This window comes from Aythya fuligula, chromosome 1 (genome assembly GCF_009819795.1).
Source record: "Aythya fuligula isolate bAytFul2 chromosome 1, bAytFul2.pri, whole genome shotgun sequence".
Taxonomy (NCBI): domain Eukaryota; kingdom Metazoa; phylum Chordata; class Aves; order Anseriformes; family Anatidae; genus Aythya; species Aythya fuligula.
Genome location: NC_045559.1, coordinates 110,454,506 through 110,476,868, shown reverse-complemented (window position 1 = coordinate 110,476,868; position 22,363 = coordinate 110,454,506). Strand labels below are relative to the sequence as shown.

General features: G+C 37.7%; 1 protein-coding gene across 2 annotated transcripts in view; it reads right to left on the bottom strand.

Annotated features, from left to right (window-relative positions):
* Positions 1 to 7,414: 7,414 nt before the first annotated feature.
* The window catches only part of LOC116495620 (SAM domain-containing protein SAMSN-1-like), a 105,722-nt gene continuing 90,773 nt past the window's right edge, over positions 7,415 to 22,363 (bottom strand). For both annotated transcript variants that reach the window (XM_032198256.1, XM_032198264.1), the window contains 5 exons: positions 21,480 to 21,600; positions 19,915 to 20,066; positions 17,400 to 17,606; positions 16,252 to 16,402; positions 7,415 to 7,845 (listed from right to left, as the gene is read on the bottom strand). In XM_032198256.1, coding sequence (XP_032054147.1) covers positions 7,640 to 7,845; positions 16,252 to 16,402; positions 17,400 to 17,606; positions 19,915 to 20,066; positions 21,480 to 21,600 — 837 coding nt within the window. In that variant the 3' untranslated portion in view covers positions 7,415 to 7,639. The remainder of the gene's footprint in view (positions 7,846 to 16,251; positions 16,403 to 17,399; positions 17,607 to 19,914; positions 20,067 to 21,479; positions 21,601 to 22,363) is intronic.

The window sequence follows — 22,363 nt, the reverse complement described above, 5'->3', positions numbered from 1 at the left end:
ATTCTGTGATTCTGTGAAACCATAGCTGACAAACCACACAACCACTGCCATTAGTGATAGCTTTCCCTTCGTTTTGAAAACAAAATGGAAAAATGCCCTCTCCAAAGCCCTAGATAGAAACCTTTTCTAGGGTAAAAAGCACATTTTGCTTAACAAAGTTGAAGTGAGCAAAGATTGTTAATATATTTTATATAAAAATAAAACCAAACTAAGAAGAAAGGTAGATGTCCTGTGGGAATGTTCATAGTATTCACTGGCACTGAGCAATCAGTTACACTAAAAATTTTCTAGATCCTTCTGACCCTACCTCACTGTCTTTAAATAGCCACATAGCTAAGCATAATCAAGAAAGTAAAATAAGTATTTGCTGTATTTTTTTTTCACCACAAAAGTATTTAAAGGGAGATAACTGCTCTTCTGGTAAGTTACATTTTATTTTAATATGGCAGTCTAAAAACTGATGCTAGTCATTCACCCCGAATTAGAGATGAGAGCAAACTTAGGAGGAGATAAAATATTTAGGTAATATACAAAGAGATTTCTCTAAAAGCATGCATGTTCCCCAGTTTTGTTGTATTCATTTTTCTCTAAAGCATATTTTCCCCACATGGCTTTCTCTTACAGTTCCTTTTACATTTGTACTCTGTAAAGTGTAAGGTTATTGCTGACAGTATTTTAAGAAGTGCTTTCCCTGGAGGATTTTACTTTTTTTTTTGATAGCCAGCAAGGCACTGTTCTCAAATATGATGGTGAACATTTCAGAGAGATTTGTGATATAATGTGTGTCACAGACACAACTTACAAGTACCTTGTTTCTTTTCATAGTGAAGCAGTAAAAGGCTGGGGCATCCAAGCAAAGCAGGTCAGTAGCTTCAAGCTGAAGGTGCCTAGAAAACTGAGACAGTAGAAGCAGCACAAGCTGGCTGTCATGACGACTGAATATATTTTGCTGTATTACTTGGGTATCCAGTCCAAACGTGATCCTAAGTCATTAACTAACTCTTAATGCTTGTATGTTAGTTTGCATTTAGGATAACTGTGGTTTATACAGTTTGGTTCCTTCTGCAGGAAAGCTAAGGGCTGGGAATGATTCATGTTGAAGTCCTTCTACTTTTTTCCTCAGTGGACATGACTGGTAACCAAACAGTGCCAACCAGCTTGTGCACAGTCTGGCAAAACTGCCCCATGGCCTTGCATGTTTTTGACCTTGCACAATGCTTCTACACCCTTGCCGTTCCACCCAAAAGACATGCATGGCATGTGACAAGAGAGCCATTTGTGAGAGCCATATGTGGAGATCTCCAGAAACCATCAACTGAGGAATGGGGACAGGTATTCTGGAAAATTTGGGTTCTCCAGCTTCTCCAAAGGGAAACTAATGGGATAGTAGTAAGGATGCAACTAATCCTAACTCACTGCAAACACAGAGGACCCATGGAGAATCAAACTTTGAAATCTGATATCTCTTAATGTGGATAATTTGAGAAAAACCGGGGTGTCCCACAGCCCTGGGTGAGAGCACCAGTAAGTGGGAGCATTAATGTAGTTGGTTGGCATGGGCCTGAGGAAGTGAGGACACATGGCTCTGCCCAGTGAACAGATGAACCGTGGGACACCAGCCAAGTTTAAATTGAACAGCCAAGGTATGTGGACTGGTAAGACACAGCACTTGCTCTCCAGCCCTTTAGCCCCTCATTTATGCATGACTTCTGTCACAGGCAGATTTTCTGTGCTCTTGCTCTCACCAGATGGAGCTCATGCCTACCATGAAATCAAACCAACATCAGACCAAACTCTGCCCAACCAAAGAAAATGAAATGACCTTCTAGCCTATCATGGACCTCCTCCCACCTACTTCCTTCTTCTAGAGAATATGTGTTTCCCAAGACATTCAGGTTCATTATAATGACTGTTGTTTATTATGTGTAAATGATGTATGATGTAACCATGATATGATATTTACCAGTTGTATTTCCTTCAGTATATTATTATCTCCCATTCCCTTTAGCTATGTGCTTGGAGAGGCATTTCTTGGCCTTTCCCAGACAGGAAGAAATAAAAGATTTTACACTGCTTTTTTTTTTTTTTTTTTTTTTTTTTTTTGTGTGTGTGTGTGTGTTCCAATGAATAGACAACCCCTTTCTCTAGGACCAGGTAAAATGCAGAATGCAGAGGTTGACAGAATCACTGGCTGGTTGTCAATCTGCAGCAAGGATGCCAGCTAGAGAATGATCTGCTCATTACCAACAAGGCACCAAAGATCAGGGTGAACATGTCATGCAAGTGAACGTGTCATGCAGCAGAAACACTTAGAACAAAATAAGACACTTATAACCGTCATAAGTAACATTCCCGGAACTGACCAAAGACAAAGCAGTTATACAACAACTGTGTAGCCAGCAGGCATCAGAGAGTGATGCAAATAACCTCTTCAGTGGCTAATGTAACTCAAAACCTCAACTTTGAGCTGTGAAAAAGAGGCAGAGGTTTTGTCATGCTGTCACTAGACATGATGGAACCACTTCCCTCTAATAGTAGAGAAGGTGCAGCCATTCATCATGATGTATGAATCAGTTGGGAAACTGCCATTGAGACTGTATTAGGTTTGCTTACAAGGCACCAAAAAGGTCCGTTTCTTCCATTATATGTTTATATCACAGATTTGGGGGGAGGAAGGGGCAGGGAGGAAAGGTGTGTGTGTGTATGTCTGTGGACTGAAAGAGCTATACTGACCTTGACCTGATGGAACAACTAATTTCCAGGGAAAGGGTTAGGTTGTACTCATCCCATGAACCTCGTGACATCCAGAAACTAGCCTGCCTGGTCCACAGTAGCTGAGGTACCCTTTTTAAAATTTTTTTTTCTTTTTCTTTTTCTTTTTCTTTGTCTTTCTTTCTTTCAATATTGACTTGGGCTCTTAGCAAGAACAAACAAACAAAAAGTCTGGCATATGTTGCCTAGAAAGGCTGTGTGATTTCTAGCCCTTTAATAATTTGAGACAGCTGGACATGATCCTGAGTAAACAGATCCAGTTAGACATGCTTTGAGCAGGGGGTTGGACTAGAAATTTCTAGACGTAACTTCCTCCTCTCATTGTGCTATGATTCTGTGACCTGAGAAAAAGTATAAGCAACCTTTGTATAGAGAATCATTTGTGGCAATCTTTGATACCAGAGGTACATTGGTCTCCACAAATGAGGTGACATCAACCTCCCATGCAAATTATTTTTTGTTGTTGTGAACCTTGTATAGCTCCATAGTAGCAGGAACAAGCAATGTGCTCTTGGATAGCAAGAAACTGTATGAAGGACCACTTGTACGGGTAGCCCTGAAGGACCACAGGGCAAATGAAGTGTGGAGTTGAGTGCAAGTAAGTACACAATCCAGTTTGTTTGTAGTTTATTTTGTTTTGTATGTTGCTAGTAGTACTTGAAAAAGTGTAAAGGAAAATAGTCTCCTTCAGAATTTCCGCTAGCATACCCACATCCATGTATTCATTTACAACTTTGCAAAATTAATGTAAAACCCTCCTTGTTTCTGATGTCACACAGCTGCATTTATGGCTGCTGAGCTTCAGAAGTTTGGTGGCAAAACCTGTAGAATCATAGAATGGCTTGGGTTGGAAGGGACCTTAAAGATCATCTAACTCCAACACCTCTGCCATAGGCAGGGATGACACCCACTACATCAGGTTGGCATCTTTCTTGTGCTGGGGTCCCCAGACCTGGATGCAGGACTCCAGGTGGGGCCTCACGAAGGCAGAGTAGAGGGAGAGAGTCACCTCCCTCAACCTGCTGGTCACACCTCTTGATGCAGCCCAAGATGCATTTGGCTTTCTGGGTTGCAAGCTCACACTTCTGGCTCGTGTTGAACATTTCATACACCAAAACCCCAAGTCTCTCTGCAGAGCTGCTCTCAACAGTTCTTCTCCCAGCCTGTCCTGTCTGTGATTGTCCCAACCCAGGTGCAGCACCTTGCACTTGGACTTGTGAAATCTCATGCAGTCCACATGGACCCACTTCTCTGGGCTGTCTATGTCACTCTGGATGGCATCTCTTCCTTCTGTTGTATCAACTGCAACACTCAGCTTGGTGTCATCTGCAAACTTGCTGAGGGTACACTCAATCCCATTGTCTATGTCACTGATGAAGATATTGAAAAGCACCAGTCCCAAGACAGACCCCTGAGGGACTCTGCTCATCACTGGCCTCCACCGGGACATAGAACCATTGACCACTACTCTCTGGGTCTGGCCATCGAGCCAATTCCTTATCCACTAGATGACCCACCCTTCAAAACCATATCTTTCTAATTTAGAGATTAGGATGTCATGTGGGACCTTGTCAAAAGCTTTAGATAGAATAGGATGTTGATTCCCAGGATCTGCAGGCTAGTCTGCCTGGGTTGCAGGACCATGGTCCAGCATGCTACTACCAATTCTAGCAACAGAGCAGGCCTCCTTTAACGTTCTGCCAGCTGGGAACAGCAGTCAAATGGAGCTGAACATGAAGCAATGATGCAAAAAGCAATGTTAACCTTGTCCAGAGGTGGTTCTTCCCTGGGGACAAGGGGGCTTGTCACCACCCCAACTTTTCTGCAGCTCCCTTTGGCCTTTCTGAGTCACTGGCTGACTGAGGGTGAGTGGCAGCTGAGAGTGAGTGGCAGCACACGTGCCAGCAGCAAGCCTGGCACAGCAACCCTATGGGGAAGTCCTCTGCACTTGCACCATGGCCCTCTGCAGCAGGGGAAATCCCCACCAACTGAAGGTTAGCAGGGCCATTTCTGGCTTCAGTGAGATTCACCTTGTTGGCTTGTTTTCTTCTGTTACTGGATGTTTTTGCATCTTTTTGTATGCTTTATAATCATGGGGAAGAGTGGGCTCTCAGTTATTTCCAAATAAGAGTCTTACAGACCTTATAGTCCTCCTTAATCACAGAGGAAAGTTAAAAAATGAACAGGGATTTGACAGCTCTGAGCAAGTGACAGAGAGGAACAAAACCCCTGCTTGCTTCTCGTCCCTGTCTCTAGTACATTTTAAAGATTCCTCAAAAGCATTTCAGTTCTCCATCAGACTAAAAGATCCTAGAATATGTACAGCTTTAAAAAGAAACATATATTATATATATATTATTATTAAGGTTAGCCAGCATGAAAGACAGCAAGAGGACTGTTTATGCTTAGATAGGTTCATCCAAGATCGCTGTGATTAACATGACCACTGAGAGATGAAAGAAGGTTGGGTATGCTTCTTATAGGAAATACGCATTTTTTTCCTTTGTGGTATGATATTTCCTCATTCTTTTTCTCGGAATAGCTTGAGAGAACGGAAGTTTCTCAGCTTGCGATCTAATCTTCTCTGCCTTCACAGGAAGTTACAAATATGTTGAACAAGCTCTCAGTTGACACATTTTTTCTCAACGAGAAGCCCTTTGGACAGTCTTGCTGATTACAGGCAGAAGTGGTTCAACCACAGCTCATGTTCATAGTTACCGACTAGTTAACCTTAGATGTTAGTTAACCTCTTGCCATCAGCCTAAATTTATGTAGGGTTTGATTCTTGTAAAATAATAAGAGTAGCTGGGTATTTTGCTCTGTTTATGAGTTGCTTGTCTTGCTGTAACTAATTAAGAAGACCTATTTTCATTTGCAAACTAATGCAAACAAACATTCCTCAGAGTATATCATGGCACATCTCTGGTCTCTCAGGTTGTTAGTCCTTGACCCAGCTAGTTTAGCTGTTTCTTGACAGTCATAATCCCTGTCATAATCCATAATGCTCTTGTCAGAGGTAGTCAAGCAGACTTCAGTCTTCTCTAGGATGAGGAGATGGTAGAAGCCAATCCAACAACAATTTTCAGAAAAAGTTATCAAAATCATATTAAGTACCACCTGTGATGACACACTAATGGTTAGAAAGGCATTAAGAAAAAAATGAATATACATGTAGCTATTTGATACAAGCTGACATGTACTTTGTACCTTCATAGGCTTGTGCATCCCCAAGCACACCTGGAAATATGAGGTCATTGCTACTAAATGATGACTATCATTGCCAGCCAAAGCATAAAAGGTAAGTTAAAACCAGAAACAAGTCAAGCATCTCCCATGCTTCTTTACTTTACTAAACCAAGTCTTTTGTAATGTAATATATGCAGTTTTCTAAAATTGCTGTTTTCATAATCTTCAAAGCAGATCTGTGCATTAGGAACTATAACTACAAGAAGCATTTCCATTAGGGAAGAAGAAAAAAAGGGGGGGGGGGGGGGTGCGCAGGGAGAGAGAAGAGTTTTCCATTTGTTTACAACTTCTTCAGAAATACTATTTTGAGGGTGGAACTTTCCATGTTTCATCTCTTCTGGAAATGATTTAAGTTGTCATCAGTCTGTGGAAACTAACATGAATGCAAAATGCCTTAAATTATGAAAAATGTGTGACTAATTGGTGAGCATGAAGTTTCTGTATTGATTTGATACCCTGATGAGTATGCATGATAAAAATACTAAGTTGATTTGCCATTTACTGTGTTAGTGTTAGAATGAAGACATCTTTGCAATGTAATGACAGCATTAAAAATCAAGTAGTTTATAAAGGGCTCAAACATATGATTTTATTTATTTATTTATTTTTGAAGGAAGTACTCTAAAAGAAGACAGGCAGATATAATGTGTATTCCAGTGCAAAATATACTGGGAAATGACAGTTAAAACTCATATAAAAGACAATAATGCACAATAAGCATATTAGCTTCTGAGTTCTGTACGCAAACAAATACTCAATTAACAAACTTTACACCACACACAAAAGGCAAGAGCTTCACAAAGGACGTTCATAAAAGCATAGTATTGATGCAGATTATTTTTTTGTTTGTTTGTTTCAATATTTCATTCTCTTTATACTGCTTGTAAAGAATGAGAACAGTTGTGAAATAACAATATACAAATTGCCAGTGTGTAAGAATTCAGATGGCTATGCTCTCTAAAAGATGATGAACACAAAAATCTTGATTCAGACTCATACTACAGTTCTTCTGTACCTCCAGGATAAAGTGTAATAAATAGTCTATTTTAGAGACCATTTTGGAGAAGAATGGCCTGAAATAGCTTTAATATTAATGAGAATGAGGTTGGTACTTTTTGAAGTAGAATGTGAATGTATCATTTTTTTTTTTATTATGTTATGTCAATGCAAACATTTTCTGTACAAATCTCAGCAAAACAATCTGAAAAAAAGAGCCAGTGTGATTAATCCATATCTTTTAAAAATAAATATATACAATATTTACATTTGGGACAGTTCCAGAAAATAACATCCAGGTTATATATCACTAAATGAAACAATTATCTATTATTATAAAAAATGCATTTGCTGTACAAATATATATATAAATATATATGTATAAACTTTTTCAGTGAAATGTCTGTGAATTCATTAAAAAGAAAAGCATGAGATATTATCAGCTGCTAAGATTTAGCTCTCAGGTGTCCACACGTAGCAGTCTAGAGCATTATACATCAGACAGAAGTAGATTTTCAGTGTTGAGAGTATTTTGTGTTCTGCTTCTGTGCCACCATACCAGCAAATCAACTTCACTTATCTGTTTGCTTTTTCTGAGCATCTGCAGAAATACAGCTTAACAGAATCAGTTTGACTCAGTGATTGTTATTGACTGCACCATGTCAGACAGCATTTCTGTGTCTACTTCTTCTTTACCATTATCTGAATTTTCTGACGAGATGTAACAGCCGGAATCTCTTGGGCAGTCATTTAACTGTGATTTGTCAAAACTGGGCTGAGGGCTTAAGCTCCGTGTCTCCTGACCACCCTCACTTGTCTGCTGTTGTTCAACTACAAAGAACAAAATAAGAAAAAAATGTCAAAGTAAGTACCCCGTGAAAGAGTTTGAGACAGAAATGTGGCTGATCTTGAGAAATTGTAGAAAAAGAGTTGGTAATATAAACATGGCTTGATCAATATCTTCTGTCTATCAGAATCAGAAACTTCAGCATCAAAGTACTAAAAATATGATGACATGAGCATCTAAGTTGCTGTTGAGGTTGGCGTTGATCCTGTACTATGTTGCTCAGAGATGAATGCTTGAGACTTTGGCCTCATCCTTCAGACTGTACACAAATGCACCAGTCACCATGCATGGTCACCATGCCCACAATAAAGTAGCCTTTCCCCTCCCACACACATGCATTCCCTTGTTTCTAATACATGAATGACAGGTGCTGTGTCTTTTGAATGTAATTCCCACCGTTTCACCTACTCTGTGTATTGCATGGCAAGATATAATTGGCTGGTCTTTAGAAGTGCTCAGCCTGAAGATATGGTAATCAGATTTCCTAAAGCACTTGATTTTTCAGTGGGAGTAGCTGGCTGATGGAAACTTCCTAAACTTAGCTTGGTGGCCAAAAGGATATTTTCCAAAACACAAAGGCCTCAGAGAAAGCTTAGATGCTTAGTTCTTGCTATATGCTTTTTGAACACCATTTCAAAACTAAGTAGAAGTAGAAAATCTTGCAAATAATGTGTCCTTGTTTAGCTTGCTGCATGACTAATCTATTCAAACTCAAAAATCTGCAGCTCAGGAAGAGTATCAGCAGACCTCTCAACTGAGCTCAACAAGCTGGTGTGTTGCAGACAGGATATACCTGTATATCATGAATCTAATGTATCTTGTGGTTAAAGTTCATGTACATATTTTCTGGCTGTAAAATACATGATGTTTACTCATGGTAAATTTCTCCAGAAAACAAGGTTTAAGATCTAAAATCTCTTTCTGTCATTCTCTTTCTTTTCCTATTGCTCTCCAATAACTGTGTTTTTACTTCAAACTGTGGTTTACTTTCAAAAGTGTGAGAAACAGATCTTAAAGGAATAAATGGTTTTACCTCAGATTTTAATCCTCTGAAAAATGGTACCTTTTTGCTTCTGTAAAGAAAGTTCCCTTATTTCACCTGACTTGTTGCTCCATGGTTAAATAGTTTGCTTTGACTCTTTGGTCAGATTTAAGTTGTCTCAGTACAAATACAGGCAGTATGGAAGTCCTAGTTCATGAAAGACTTCATCCTTCTTGGAAGTCTAAATCTAGTTTAGTTCCAGGGTAGCAGCATGTGATTATAAAATTCCCAAAAGGAAAATTTCTACAGACACTTGTTTCAGCTATTAGACCTTACAAACTTTTGCAACATGAGAAAGATTTTCACTTTTTTTGTTTGTTTGTTTGTTTTGTTTTGCATGACAGAGGGAACCTTTCAGAGGATTTAATTGATATCTGTAACTGTTTGATCTCCTCTCACCTTACAGAACATAGTTTGCTATGTCAAATGTTATATCTGTAGGGAAAATACTTGATCGTGTAGGGTCCAATTGATTTCTGATTTAAGTCAGTAAGGAATTACAAAAGGAATTACACCAGAGAAGGTATTACTGCTGCTATTAGTAGCAACAGAAGTAGTTTAGCCCAAACAGCAGCAGATGCCCAAGTAAAGCCCTGTCTAAACTGTGTCATTAGCTCCTCACACCCATCCCACTGGTGCCAAAAGGACCCGGGTGACCCTTGGTTGCTGTGGGCTGACAGAACTCAGCTGGTGGCTGCATGCAGACCTCCTCAGTGGCTGCAGACAGGGCTCCCCTTCCCTCTGCTGTAATCCCTGACCAGCCCTAATGCCACTCACTGGGACTTTCATCAGCTTCTGGATCATCATCTGCTCAGGCAAGCAGTGACCTGAAAAGTGTTAATCCTGTTTACATTTTCAAGGTCAAAGAGGAATTTCTATCCACTTTGCTTGTTTTACAGTGGGAAAGAAGACCAAGTAACTAGTGGATTAAAAAAAAAAAAAAAGCAACTGCTTCATTTAATATTACAGTAGTGCTCTGTTAATGGTTGTGGTAGCTTAAGCAAGTTCATATGTGAAAAACATATCTTACACTATTTTGTAGCAGTGTCTTTCCCTTGTGTGTTCCAGGGACAGAGACACAAGCAAGCATGAAACTGAGTTTTTATTTTTATTTTTATTTTTATTTTTATTTTTATTTTTTTTTTAATTTGAATTTAGATCAGTTTTAGAAGAATAACAAATTTACATTTAGGAAACAGAAATGTAAAACTTCTGTCTCCTCACTAGAAGATTTTTTTTTTTTTGTTACATTGAAAACTGAAAAACAATAATGTTCAGGTGTTTGGGAAAGTGAAAATATATTTTCTATTTTTTGTTCAAAACAGAAAAAAATAAATAAAAATCATATTTAGGAAGAAAATACTGAAATCAATCTGGTTGTTTTTCTTTTTTTTTTGAGCAACTTAAATATTATGCAGTATCTACTAAACCACTTAAACAGGATATTGAGTATTATAAATAAGCATAGCATACAGCTTTAGATGTTCTAAAAAAAAAACCAACTACTTTTTTTTTTGGGGGGGGGGCTTTTTAAAATTTCTTTTAGCTTTTGGTTTTCACATCCAGTTCTACTTACTTCCTTCTTCTAACAAATGCATATTCAATTTCCCCATTAGTAAAGGTAAGTTTACCGTCTTAATCTTTTGGACATCAGAAGAAAGATACAATACATGGGACACATGAATTGATAAAAATTAAACTGCCATTAAATGTTGCAGAATCATCAGAAACCACTATCTTATCAACAAATGGAAGTTCTATTATTTTTCTACAACAAAGCAGTTTCATATAAGATATATAGCTTTCAGTCACTGTTGTCTATGATATGGCCAGAAGGGTCCAAAATATGGATCATTTTGACACATATTCTAATACTACTTTAGACTGCAGTGTTATATGCAGATGACTGAAAAAAATGTTAGGCTTTTAGACTCAATAATGGATGTGTGATGCATATGTATCTTCCTCATGATTTAGATCTTGGAACTGAACGTTTTTTTGTTCAATGACATAAATGTGCATAACACATGCAGAGATAGATTTTATTTTTTTTTTTCTTTCACCAGCTTTTCCCCTCTTTTTAATCAGTTTAAAGTCCTGATTAGGAAAGCACTTTAAGCTTAGGTTTAAGGCAATTGCACTCAAGAATGTATTGAGGTCACACTGACTCCAGTGCCATTATGTTCAGATGAGTGGTTGAAGCTTAGATTTTGTCTTAGGAAAGGAAAAAAAAAAAAAAGTTCAACCCAGCAGCAAGCTGTACTTCATGAGCATGCCCTCAAGTCTGCCTTCATGAGATTTGCCAAGAAGGTGAAATGGGCTATGAGCATGATGCTTTAGGCTGAGTCACTTGTGCACTTTCCTGGAAGGTGACACAGTACAGCACAGTTGAACAAGTAACTAGAATGACGTGCGTTTTCAAAACTGTTGTTAGACCTCCTAACCAGATGTGAAGGAGGTCAGCCTGTCAACCTGGAGTGCCTGTACCCGTTAGACCACTGTTAAGATGAAACAAAAACTCATAGCACACCAAACTCAGAAAGGATCATTGTAAAGCAGTAAATAGTGATACTTCTTGTAAAAGAAAGTCCCAAAGTGGGTCTGTATATCTGCTATACTTCAGAGAATCAAAGGAGTAAATCTTTAGTGGATATTTACAGACACATAAGGTGAAAAATAGCACTTGATGAGTCAATGACATAGCTTCTGCTTTCAATAGCAGACGTTGCATTGACATCAATTGGGCCTTCTCTTCCCACTGGCAAAGATTCTCCAGCACTCAGAGTAAAATACAAGTGGGAGAGACGCTGAACAGGTATGAGAGAAGACTTTATGCTGAAAACAGAAGTAAGCTTATTTTTCTCTAAAACCAGGAAGCAAACAGAGGTGTCTGGAAAAAGTGAAAAGTACGAATATGCATGCAAGGGAGAGCTTCCCAGAATATGGAAATATTATATACAGGTCAAAGGGTTGCAGCTACCACAGTGAAGGAGGGGAGATCATCTTTCAGCACTATTTGACCTTTACATGATATTGTGTAATTCCACAGATTTAAAGAGACAGCCTTTAGTAAGGCTGTAAATTAGTTTAGTATGCCTTTAGTAAGTTCTTCAGTAAGTAGAACTCTTGATGCCAGGTCTTCATTTAAGGAATACAACTAAGAACTGAAAGTTGTATCATCAGCTACTTTGCTGTCCAAATAAAATAAATAAAAAACACACCTTATGTGATACTGGCAGTGGGATTTAGAATATGATCTGGCACTTAGATACAAAGAACATTCTAAGGAAGTGGATTTGGGGAGATAAGGGTAAGATAATTATCCCCAAGATTGCACATATGTTTCAACCCCCCCTTTTTTTTTCCCTATACATGAACATTAGGCACATATTCAAAGAAGTCTAATTCTTTCACTCTAAATAGTTTCAGACTAATACAACCTACTGGACTTCAGGAATGAACCTCTTGACTTCCATCATCTAAGTGAGAACAGAATCAAGCCTATTTCACACATCCAGAAATGTGTGTCCTGGGAAGCAGTCAAGAAAGAAGTTGCAAACTTATTTTATTACTTTATTCATTAACCATTCAGCAACTGCTTCACTTTAAAAATGGCATCCTACAAAAGCACAGACATCCATCTCCTGTCTAGAAGCCATCTGGGAGAAGAATGAAAAGCTATTAAGAAATACTTTATGAAAAAGGTCCTTTTTTTTTTTTTTTTTTTTTTTTTTTTTTTCCCAGACCAATCATGTTTTTTCCCCAAATATATAGGTCTGATCAACTTAGAGTAAATATAAAAAGATATTTGTGGGGGGTGGAGAAGGACATGAGGTGCTTCAAAGACCTTGCAGTTTTAGAATAGTATTGCTACATGAAGCACTTGAAGATGGTGAATTTGGGCCTTGACACACAGGAAAGGTAGAAAGAATATCGCACAGTACCATGAAGGAAAAAATGTTAAAAAACAAAATAAAACACTATTTGGTAGCATTTCTTAAATAAAACTCAGTTTTTATTTCCTGATGTGAGATGTGTAAAATCTTTACTCTTAAATTCATTGAGGTCTAAATCAAATGTAAGATGAAAATATTCTTGCTGCCAAAAATCCTTCATTTTGGGTGGTTTTAAGAGTATAATGTGGAAACAATTGCTGTAAGTCCTTTTGTTACAAAACTCAATATCTGTTTGTTTATTCTGCAACATGAATTATATAGTCTCAGGTATGTGGCATGAAGAAACCACCTAGTATAATGTAAAATAGATGTCAGGGAAAAAAAAAAAAGAAAAAAAAAAAAGAAAAAAAAAAAGAAAAAAAAAAGAAAAAAAAAAGAAGAAGAAATGAAAAGCCCTCTAAAACATCTGGACATTTAGGAATATCAGGTATTGCATTAAAGAAATATAAAATCATGTTTTATCATTACATTTATAGTAGAATCAAGTAAAATGAGGTTACATTCCAGGATACTTGGCTTTTATGAATAGTGTTAGACTATAGTATTCAGATAATGGTATTATCCAAACACTCAGAAACCCTTGCATTTCAGCTCTGAAGCATATCTTCATGGATGAGACTCCATTCATTAATCAAACACATGCTTTGTGGAAGCATGGATCTAATGCAAAGACATGAAACCATTCCAATCTCTGTGAGAAAGATGGGATTAGAATAGTAAATATGATCTATGGGTTTATTATTATTATTTTCTCTCACAAAGCTTATAAAGAGAATGAACTTTTACCTGGTAGAATACTGAACTTCTATCTAGATTTACTTTTGGCCAGTAAACAGATTACCTTGTAACTGTGGGTAATTATGCTGCTCACTTCTAAGCAATGCAGAAAATCAATTTTAATTAAGAAATCATTTATGCTGGACTCAGTCATGCTCATTTAGGAAAAAAAAAATATTGACCTAGGAAAGTTCAGTTCAGATGCAGAATTCACTTTCACAATAGCACTCAGCTCTTTCAACCCAGTTTTCCAATTGGGTTGACAGAATCACGAAGAGGTCAAATGATTTGGACAAGGTCAGACACATGCTGAGCTTATGCCCAAACTTGACTCCCCATCTTTCATTATAGCTATTTAACAGATGACTTCTATCAATTTTAGTCTTTAATATCATCCTTTCCAGAGCAGGTTGTTAATTTTTTTCTGTCAGTACTGGTCATGTGATAAGCACCATCAGACTTTGACAACCAGATGAGGGAAGGATTTGATTCATTCCTTATTCAAGAGAGTATGCTTATTTATATAACCAAGACCTTATTTATTTGTGTTTTACCTTAAAGTATACAGGAGTCTTATGACACCCAGACTGAAATGAATGCTTATAATTGGGATGGCATCTAAAGATGTCTTAATTTTGGTCCCTGTGAGTATTCATAATTTCTGGGAAAATTATTTTATTGAACTTGAATACTCTAAAGATTGCTTATACCTATCTCAAGTGAATGTGAAACAAATATTCATTTAATCTCTTGATCAAAAACCACAGTGTTATCACTGATTCTGAAGCATGGGCCACTTTGTAAGATTTAATGTTATTTTATCCAGAACCATTATAAGAATTTAAAGTGTTAAACTGCCTTACAGACATAATCAGGGTTACCGTTTTACCTGGAGATAAGTGACTTAATCCCATGATGCTAACAAGGAAGAACCCTATTTAGGTAATTAAGGTGAATTTTCTAATATTCAGTGTATGGGACATGTCCTTCTCAGATTTGCTTCTTGCACAGGTTTATGTAGAACATAAAGTTATTAACACATCTTCAGAAAAGGAGAACCCTGTTGTCATCTTTTAAAAATATTAAGTGTCTTCTTGCAACGCTTTTTTGCTATACAAGAAGTATAAATAGTAAACCATATCCTCACTGCCCCAGAATAGTTTGACACTTGCATAGCATGATAAAAAACATTATGTTTTGTTTTTGTTTTTCACCCTGATGCAGAACTCTGTAAAACTACAATCTATCATTTTTCATTAATGTTTTTTTTTCTTGTTAAATATTGATATAGAAAAACATATGCAATAAAAGGTGCAGAACATGTGGCAAGGTTAATTACTTGGAAGTACACACAAAGATACATATGCTCAATGCATGGAAAAATTAAGGAAATGAATGTATTTTCATATGATTTCTAGCTGGATGCATGCAACACAATTCTTGGAAAATGTCACCTTTTTTGTCCCAGATTTATTCTTTCAATCACTACCTCTATATAGACAGCACTGCAAGAGTCCTTTTCTAGCCCCTCTTCTCAAAAAGTACTTATAAGAAATAAGTACTGATCCTGCTGGGCAAATAAAACCTTTTAAATGTTTCTCCAATATGTTTGCAAGAAACTTACATTTCTGTGGATGCTGATTAAGAGAACAGGAAACACTGTACATTGAAATGGGTTTCAGAAATACCCAAAAGTAGAGTGAAATACAAGGAAACCAAAGGGTAGATTAGAGAACATCTGCAGGGAATGTTGAATGGATGAGACATTCTTAGAAACCCATGTACAGAATTAATGTACAGAAAGATTAGGATATATGTGAGCCTGCAGGTATGTGCATATGTATGTACATGTGCTGGAGTGACAAATGGAGAGCTACCTATGCTGAGGAGAGAAAAACTGGACAGCTGACAAGACCTGATATAAACATAGGAAGACAGGGATACCTCTTCTCCCAGGTATCCTTTTATTCTCTTTCAGATGCTTCTCAATTGAGAATGCACATCTGATGAAGTAACTGCTCAGGATAGGGGTGAATTTGCACAAATATTAGTGGAGAAGAAAACATCTTTTTTTTTTTTTTTTTTTTCCTCTCTAATTAAGCAGTTGCTTAGCTGAAGTTTCTCGGAACTTGACCTAAATTCTTGTTGTAACTCTCTTTGTAGCTCTATTTTTTTAGTACTTAATTGACTGTTTGTTATTATTATTATTATCATTATCATTATTATATATATATTTTTAAGTACTAGCCCAGAGTTTGGGAAATTTAATTTTCTGCTCTTGCACAGACCTTGTGACTTTTGGCAAGTCATTTAAATGCTCTGGGGGTTGGTTTTACAGTCCTAAAAAGGGTTGCTTTCAAGCAATAGTTGCTGTCAATGTCTAGTTTAGGATGTATCAGCAGGACATCTTAAATCATGCATGTGTTACAAGTATAGTAATCATGTATGTGTCTAGAAGAGATGTACAGTTAGCCGTCTGGACAAATAAAGAAACAACCAAACTCAATGTTTCATATTTAAGAGAAAAATCATTAAACAGATCAATGTGGGGACCACTATTTTTTTTTTTTTCCCAGTTAAAATGTTCACATGATTGTCAGAGTTTAAATACTTACTGTCATGGTCCTGTAGATTTTCAATTGCTGATAACAATCTTGTCCTGTCTTCTGGGTTTGAAATATTCAATTCAATCAGGTGGCTCTCCTGTAGATCCTTTAAGTCCTCTAGAGTTTCATAGCCATTTAGCAAGAGTGTTGAGGCATATTCCTACGAAGAGAAATTTGCAAATCTCTCATGTAAACAATCAGTATTTTTTAGTAGATGAATAGGAACAATTTCTCCTTTACTTTTTCATCAAGTTGAATGGGCTACACTTTTCAGTCTGATGAACCTGCCTTTTGTACAAAACTAGACTGCGAATGAGAGAGGTGGAGATAACTTGGGGTCATCTCAGCCATCCCAGCACCTGTGGCTGAGTTGCCTGCCAGACCATGGCAGCAGATTGGGTCAGGATAGAGATCTGTCAAAAATGGTTTGATCTACTGACCTTCTGCACTTTCACGGGTAACCCAATAGAGTGCCTTCCATACTGGGTCCAGGAAAGCCTCTGATGTAGGGTGCAGAAAGAGCCCTCAGATAAAAATGTGAGTGTAAGAAGCTGAGGGAGCCCTCAGCCATGCTGAGTCACACATGGTCCCCCTTCAGCTGTATGTCAACACAATATGAAACTCTGTATCTATTCCAGGATTAGGAGTACTTGCATCAGCACAAAAAGCAGTAACAGCTAATGAAAATATTACATGTAATTCATGACCTAACTATGATTTTAAACTCAGTCAGGAGTTAGTGATTCAGAGAGGGAGAGAGGCACAACATGAGCATAGGGCAAAAAGAATACTGCTCCCAAAGATCATACAAAATTAGAAATCTAAATTCTGAATGTTGGCACTTGGGTCACACTGCAGTCCTGAGATTTCCACATACTCACACACCTCCTGCCCCAAGGCACACAATTACAGGCAAGTTACTTGACAAGTCATCACTGTACCTCTCTGCATGGAGCCTTTTGGCCTAACCAAATCTTGTGGTAAAATGCAGTTATATAAACCACTGACATCAGATAAGAAACAGACATGAAACTTATTTGCGTTGTTGACTTCAAAACTGCTGAAACCTGCCATTCTAAAACTGCCTGTAAATTACATCGAAACCCGAGTGTAAAGAAATTAAAGATTTCAAACACAACAGGGAAATGTTTGCTGACCTGCAGATGGACACATTCCAGGAGTTCTTGCAACGTTTTAGGCTTGGTCCTTTTGCTTCCTCTGTGAGCCTTTATCTTTTTGGGTGCAGCTTCTTCTTCCAAAATAATATCCACATAAATGAACTTGAAGTTTCCTACTTTGTTGTTCAGCATGCCTGTCCATATGCCCATGGGGGTTTTACAGATGATATCTATAATATCTCCTTTCTAGAAAATAGAAAAAGCACAATACTGCTTACACATCTGGTTTGTGATATGTGAATTTTCCTTTATGCACCAAAACCAGCACAGAATCTTAACCAGACAGTGTGAAGTAACTTTTTAAAATGACCTAAATTTAGCTTCTTTGCTTTTATAAAATCCCAGAAAAATGCAGTCACAGAAAATGGAGCTAGACCTTATCTCCAAAGCTCTGTGAAGGAGAGGTGAGCATAAGCAGCACCTTTCAACTTCTAGTGCTTCACTTGGACCCTGAAAGTGCGTAAGTTTCACCCTGCTAACAACTTTTGCAATGGATACTGGGCATAGCTTCGGCAAAAAGCAAGAGAGCACAGTGAGGTTATTTTCCAAATACATGCTTTACACAGCTTCTCACCTGCCTCCTTCACTTTAAACCACTAACACAATAATCTTATTATCCATCATCCCAGGGATCTTCAAAAACTATTAGCTGAGCTACATGAAAGGTGAACTCTTACCCATTTTACAGTAAGAAACACTGGCTACATTTCTCAAAGGCAATAAAGAACATTTAACTCCCTTAATATCTTCCTGTCAGTCCTTCCCAAAGGACTGTCAAATTCTCCCATTATTATTAACCCAATTGACTGGGAAAATAGTAGAAACATCTTAGCAGACAAAACTAAAAGCTTCAGTTCTCCACACTTGTGCATACACTCACAAAAGCAAGTGCAAAAAAAGAATGACAACACAGCAACTTCAGGAAGGCTTGCTGATAAAGGTGCTTTCACCAAGCTGTGGGAACTGACATCACAGTTCAGCACAACAGTCATTCTGAGTAATTCTGGTAGTAAAAAAGTCATACCTTCTATGCAACTTGCTCCCATGACAGTAAAATTGAGTCCTCTCTTCTGGTCAGATACTATAGAACTTACAAAACCACTGGAAGTCTTTAAAGAGTTCTACAACAAATCCCTACATACACACTTAATTTGTCATTCTGTTACAAAACAGAAAAATCAAACTCAGTTTGTTAAAATATCTTTTAACAACTCCTAGATTTTTAAATGTTTTCTGCTCTGGTCAAGAAAATGCAAGTAAAGCTGCCACCCTAGTTTGGTTAAAACCAAAGTACGAAATTCACAGTGTTTAAATGGCCTGATTTCATTAGAATATGAAGCTTAGAGCTACGAGCATGTTTGAAATGGGAACTAAACAAACATTTGTTTAAAGCTCTATAATAATATATATTATTCTACACACTTATGGAGGGCTCAGGAACTTTAGATATGGATGCACATCAGGATTAGGAAGCTCTAAGGCAAGCTGCAGTTTTAATTCAGAATCAGGGCACTGAAATTTATTGTGATATTCTTAGAGGTTTTCAAACTTAAGTATTAGTTTTTAATTGTAAAATACACCACCTTAGTGACTTTAAAAGTAACCTAGGTGAGCCAGCAGAAATTTGACATTTCATTACCTGATAAACTGTTTTGAAAGAAATACCTTAGGTATGTGTAGAAGTGGAGGGTAAATGTTGGAAACTGCAAATACTTGCAGAGCAATTGCTGTAATACAGGCCTGAGAGCAAAGGAAGGAGACTGCAGTGAGATACATATGAGGATTTTGACAAGAAGATGCTGTGAAAAAGATAAAAAGATGAGGCAAGGGTACAATCTGGATAGGAAGGTGTTTACAGAGAGGGAAAAGAAAGATTTTCCTTTAGAGAAGAGATAACAGATGCAAATAGTCTGAAGAATGATGATATTAAATGCATCTGTGCATGGATGGAGAAGAATAGGGCTGGACCTTTTTAGTAGTGTTGAACTGGTCCTATGTCTGGAGCTTCTTTTTCTCACTCCCACAGCATGGACACCCCTGCTATGATGCCAGAGCCAGAGAAAATTCATAGTTCAAAAGTGTGAGTAAATAAAGGCTTAATGAAAAAGTGAGCTGTTTCCAGTAAAGACGATGTGTGCCACCAAGATCTTGATACAATCTAACTGGAGAGGGAACTTCATGCCCCATGAGACTCTAGATTTTCTTACTTTAGATCTTCTAGGGAAGCAACATATGTTTTACTCTGAGGAAATATTATACTGATGAGGTACCTCCCTGGAGGCCTATGCCTTAAAAAGCCTTTAGCAGCAGCTGACTTAGCATCATTGTCTAAACTAAGTCATTACAGAAGCACTGCAAAAACAGATCTGTATTGCTTTTAGAGTGATGCATGTGCTTAACAGTTAAAAATGTTTTAGCAAGCATATTCTTTCACATGTAAAACATGCCTACAGTGGTCTTACTGGAAAAGAAGAAATCCTGACAGTTGTCTTACCTTAATTTTCAGAGAGTCAGTGTCGTAAGGACTTGGTGTGAAGTCGGTGTGCACTTTGGCTCGACCACAGAACGGCCCACTGTAAGGGACTTCGTCATCAAACCTGAGGCTATCCCTGTTGCTTGTTCCATCAGAGCAGCTGGTCACCCCACCTTAAAGAGAATCAAGTGGAAGATGAGATCTCCTGCACTTAGTGTCCAGACATTCAGTTCTGCACAGCAGCAGAGAGGAAGGCTTTCAAAAGCACAGAATTAAGAAAGAGCATACTCCACAAGGTTTTGACACATTCCAGGAAAAATACATTCAATAAAAAGCATACTACTACAGACTGAAGAATATAGGTTAGAGATCTTTCATTAACATCTTCCCTAAAATAATCTTTTTCTGGTGATGATACTAATAGACTACACATTTTACTTACAGACTTTTTTGAAATATTACCTCTGCAGATTAATAACATGTACTCTGAAAGTGCAATTTAGAGAATTAATTTTGCTGAACTTCTCCTGTTTATTCAGAGAAATGAAAACAAGTACTGTAGAAGTTATTTTATTTCGTTACAGAGCTAGCTAAAACATCAAAAGAACCTGCATTGCAGAGCAAAATTTTAATCTTATCAACATTTCTGCCTGTCATTTTATCCAAGTTGAGCAATAAAATATCAGCAGAGTAATTCAAGCAAATTTGAGCAAGCTCTGCAATATCCCATCCAAATATGTTTTTAGATAAGAGCAGCAGTGTGTTGGAAGTAAACTCCCATATATAATTTTCACAAATCACATCACAGAAAATGATCATAAAAATGGTTTTGTTTGAGGTGATTGCTTAAGTGCATAGCTCCATCTCAGGGCCAGATAAACAACTAAGTGGAAACGGCCAGGACTGCAATTCAAGCCCCCACTTATGGCTCACGTAATGTCTGCAGTGACAGCACAGCAATATCATCATGGACAGCTGTGACCTGCTGCCCAGGGACTGTCCACAGCAGGGCAATTGAAGATATGTGGAGGCAAACTCGACCTCTCTTCAGATTCGTTCATCCTCCAATTGAGAATACCCAGTTGGGTGTGGGTGTTCAGTGGGATTTCAGAGAAGTAGACTGCATCTCTGCATCATGACCTGAAGCTGCCCAGTCAGGCTCCCATCACCCATCATCTCAGACAGACATCTCACATTGTCTGTCTCACATCCACAGAGTGAAAAATGAACTCACAGCCACTATCTGCAGAGAGGATACTTGTGTGGTTGCACCCAGGAACTGCAACTCAGCAGTGCTACCCCCCCAGAAACATTCATGGTAAGTATCAGCATCATTCACTGTAATCCATGTTGTTGTTAGTGTTATTATATTTTTACTTCTTTTAATATCAACACTCTTAAAAACACTCAGGTTATTTCAGGCATATCTACCTTAGCTGCCCATTTGATCAGATTATATTTTTGTCTGCCAGACTGAAGAGCTGTCTACTACCACATTTTTGATCACCAGGTCTGATACCTCAGACTTAAGCAATAACAATATTGGACCAGGTACTGAATTAGAAGTATGGATATCTTGTACTTACTGGATGAGCTCTGACCACTGTTTAGACTGTAGAGACTTTCCATAGAGTCACTGGCTTTTATGGAGCCCTTCTCAGTGTGTATTCCACCACCAGGATCACTGTCATCTTTTTCTTCTTCATTCTTTAAAAAAAAAATCAGATGTTAACCTAAGATTTATTTTAGTCAAACTTTTTTTTTTTTTTTTTTTTTTTCTTTCACTTTGAATCATCATTGCACTTGGAGATTTATTCATAACTACATTTTATTAAGAACTACTCTAAGAGAGAAGGCATTTTAGGAGTTGATGCCTAGTACTAAGGATACCCAATCCCAACACTATGATCTTGGAGAAATCACTTATCTCCTCTCTGCCCCACTCATGTAATTTCACTTCTTCTCAAGTGATTCTTCATCTCAGAAGACTACAATATATTACAGCGAACAAAGGCTTATAATGAAAAAAATGTAGGTAGCCAAATAAGATGTTTTTTTTCTGATTGTGAGGAAGAAATATAAACTTTAATTATGAAAGCTCATGGCGAAGGCCTTGCTGACACATGTATGTTTTGTACTGAGCCTCTGAAAATCATGGGCACTTTATTTTGCTGGCACACAAGCAAGGGCATTCCAGAGATGGCTTGCACATATGTACAGCATCAATACATGTATGTTTTAGCACCATACTTACTACCTTGGTTAACCTACATATTGGCCTCAGAATCCCATGTATTGCAGAAGTAACGGATGCATTTTTCTCTTACAAAATCTAATGGCGTATGAAATCTGTTCCTGGAATTTATGAAATTAAATCACACCTCAGAAATCACAGTTTATACACTTAACAAATTCAAAACAAGAAGGCCTGTATTTCAGGCACAGATAACTTAGGGATGATGTAACAACT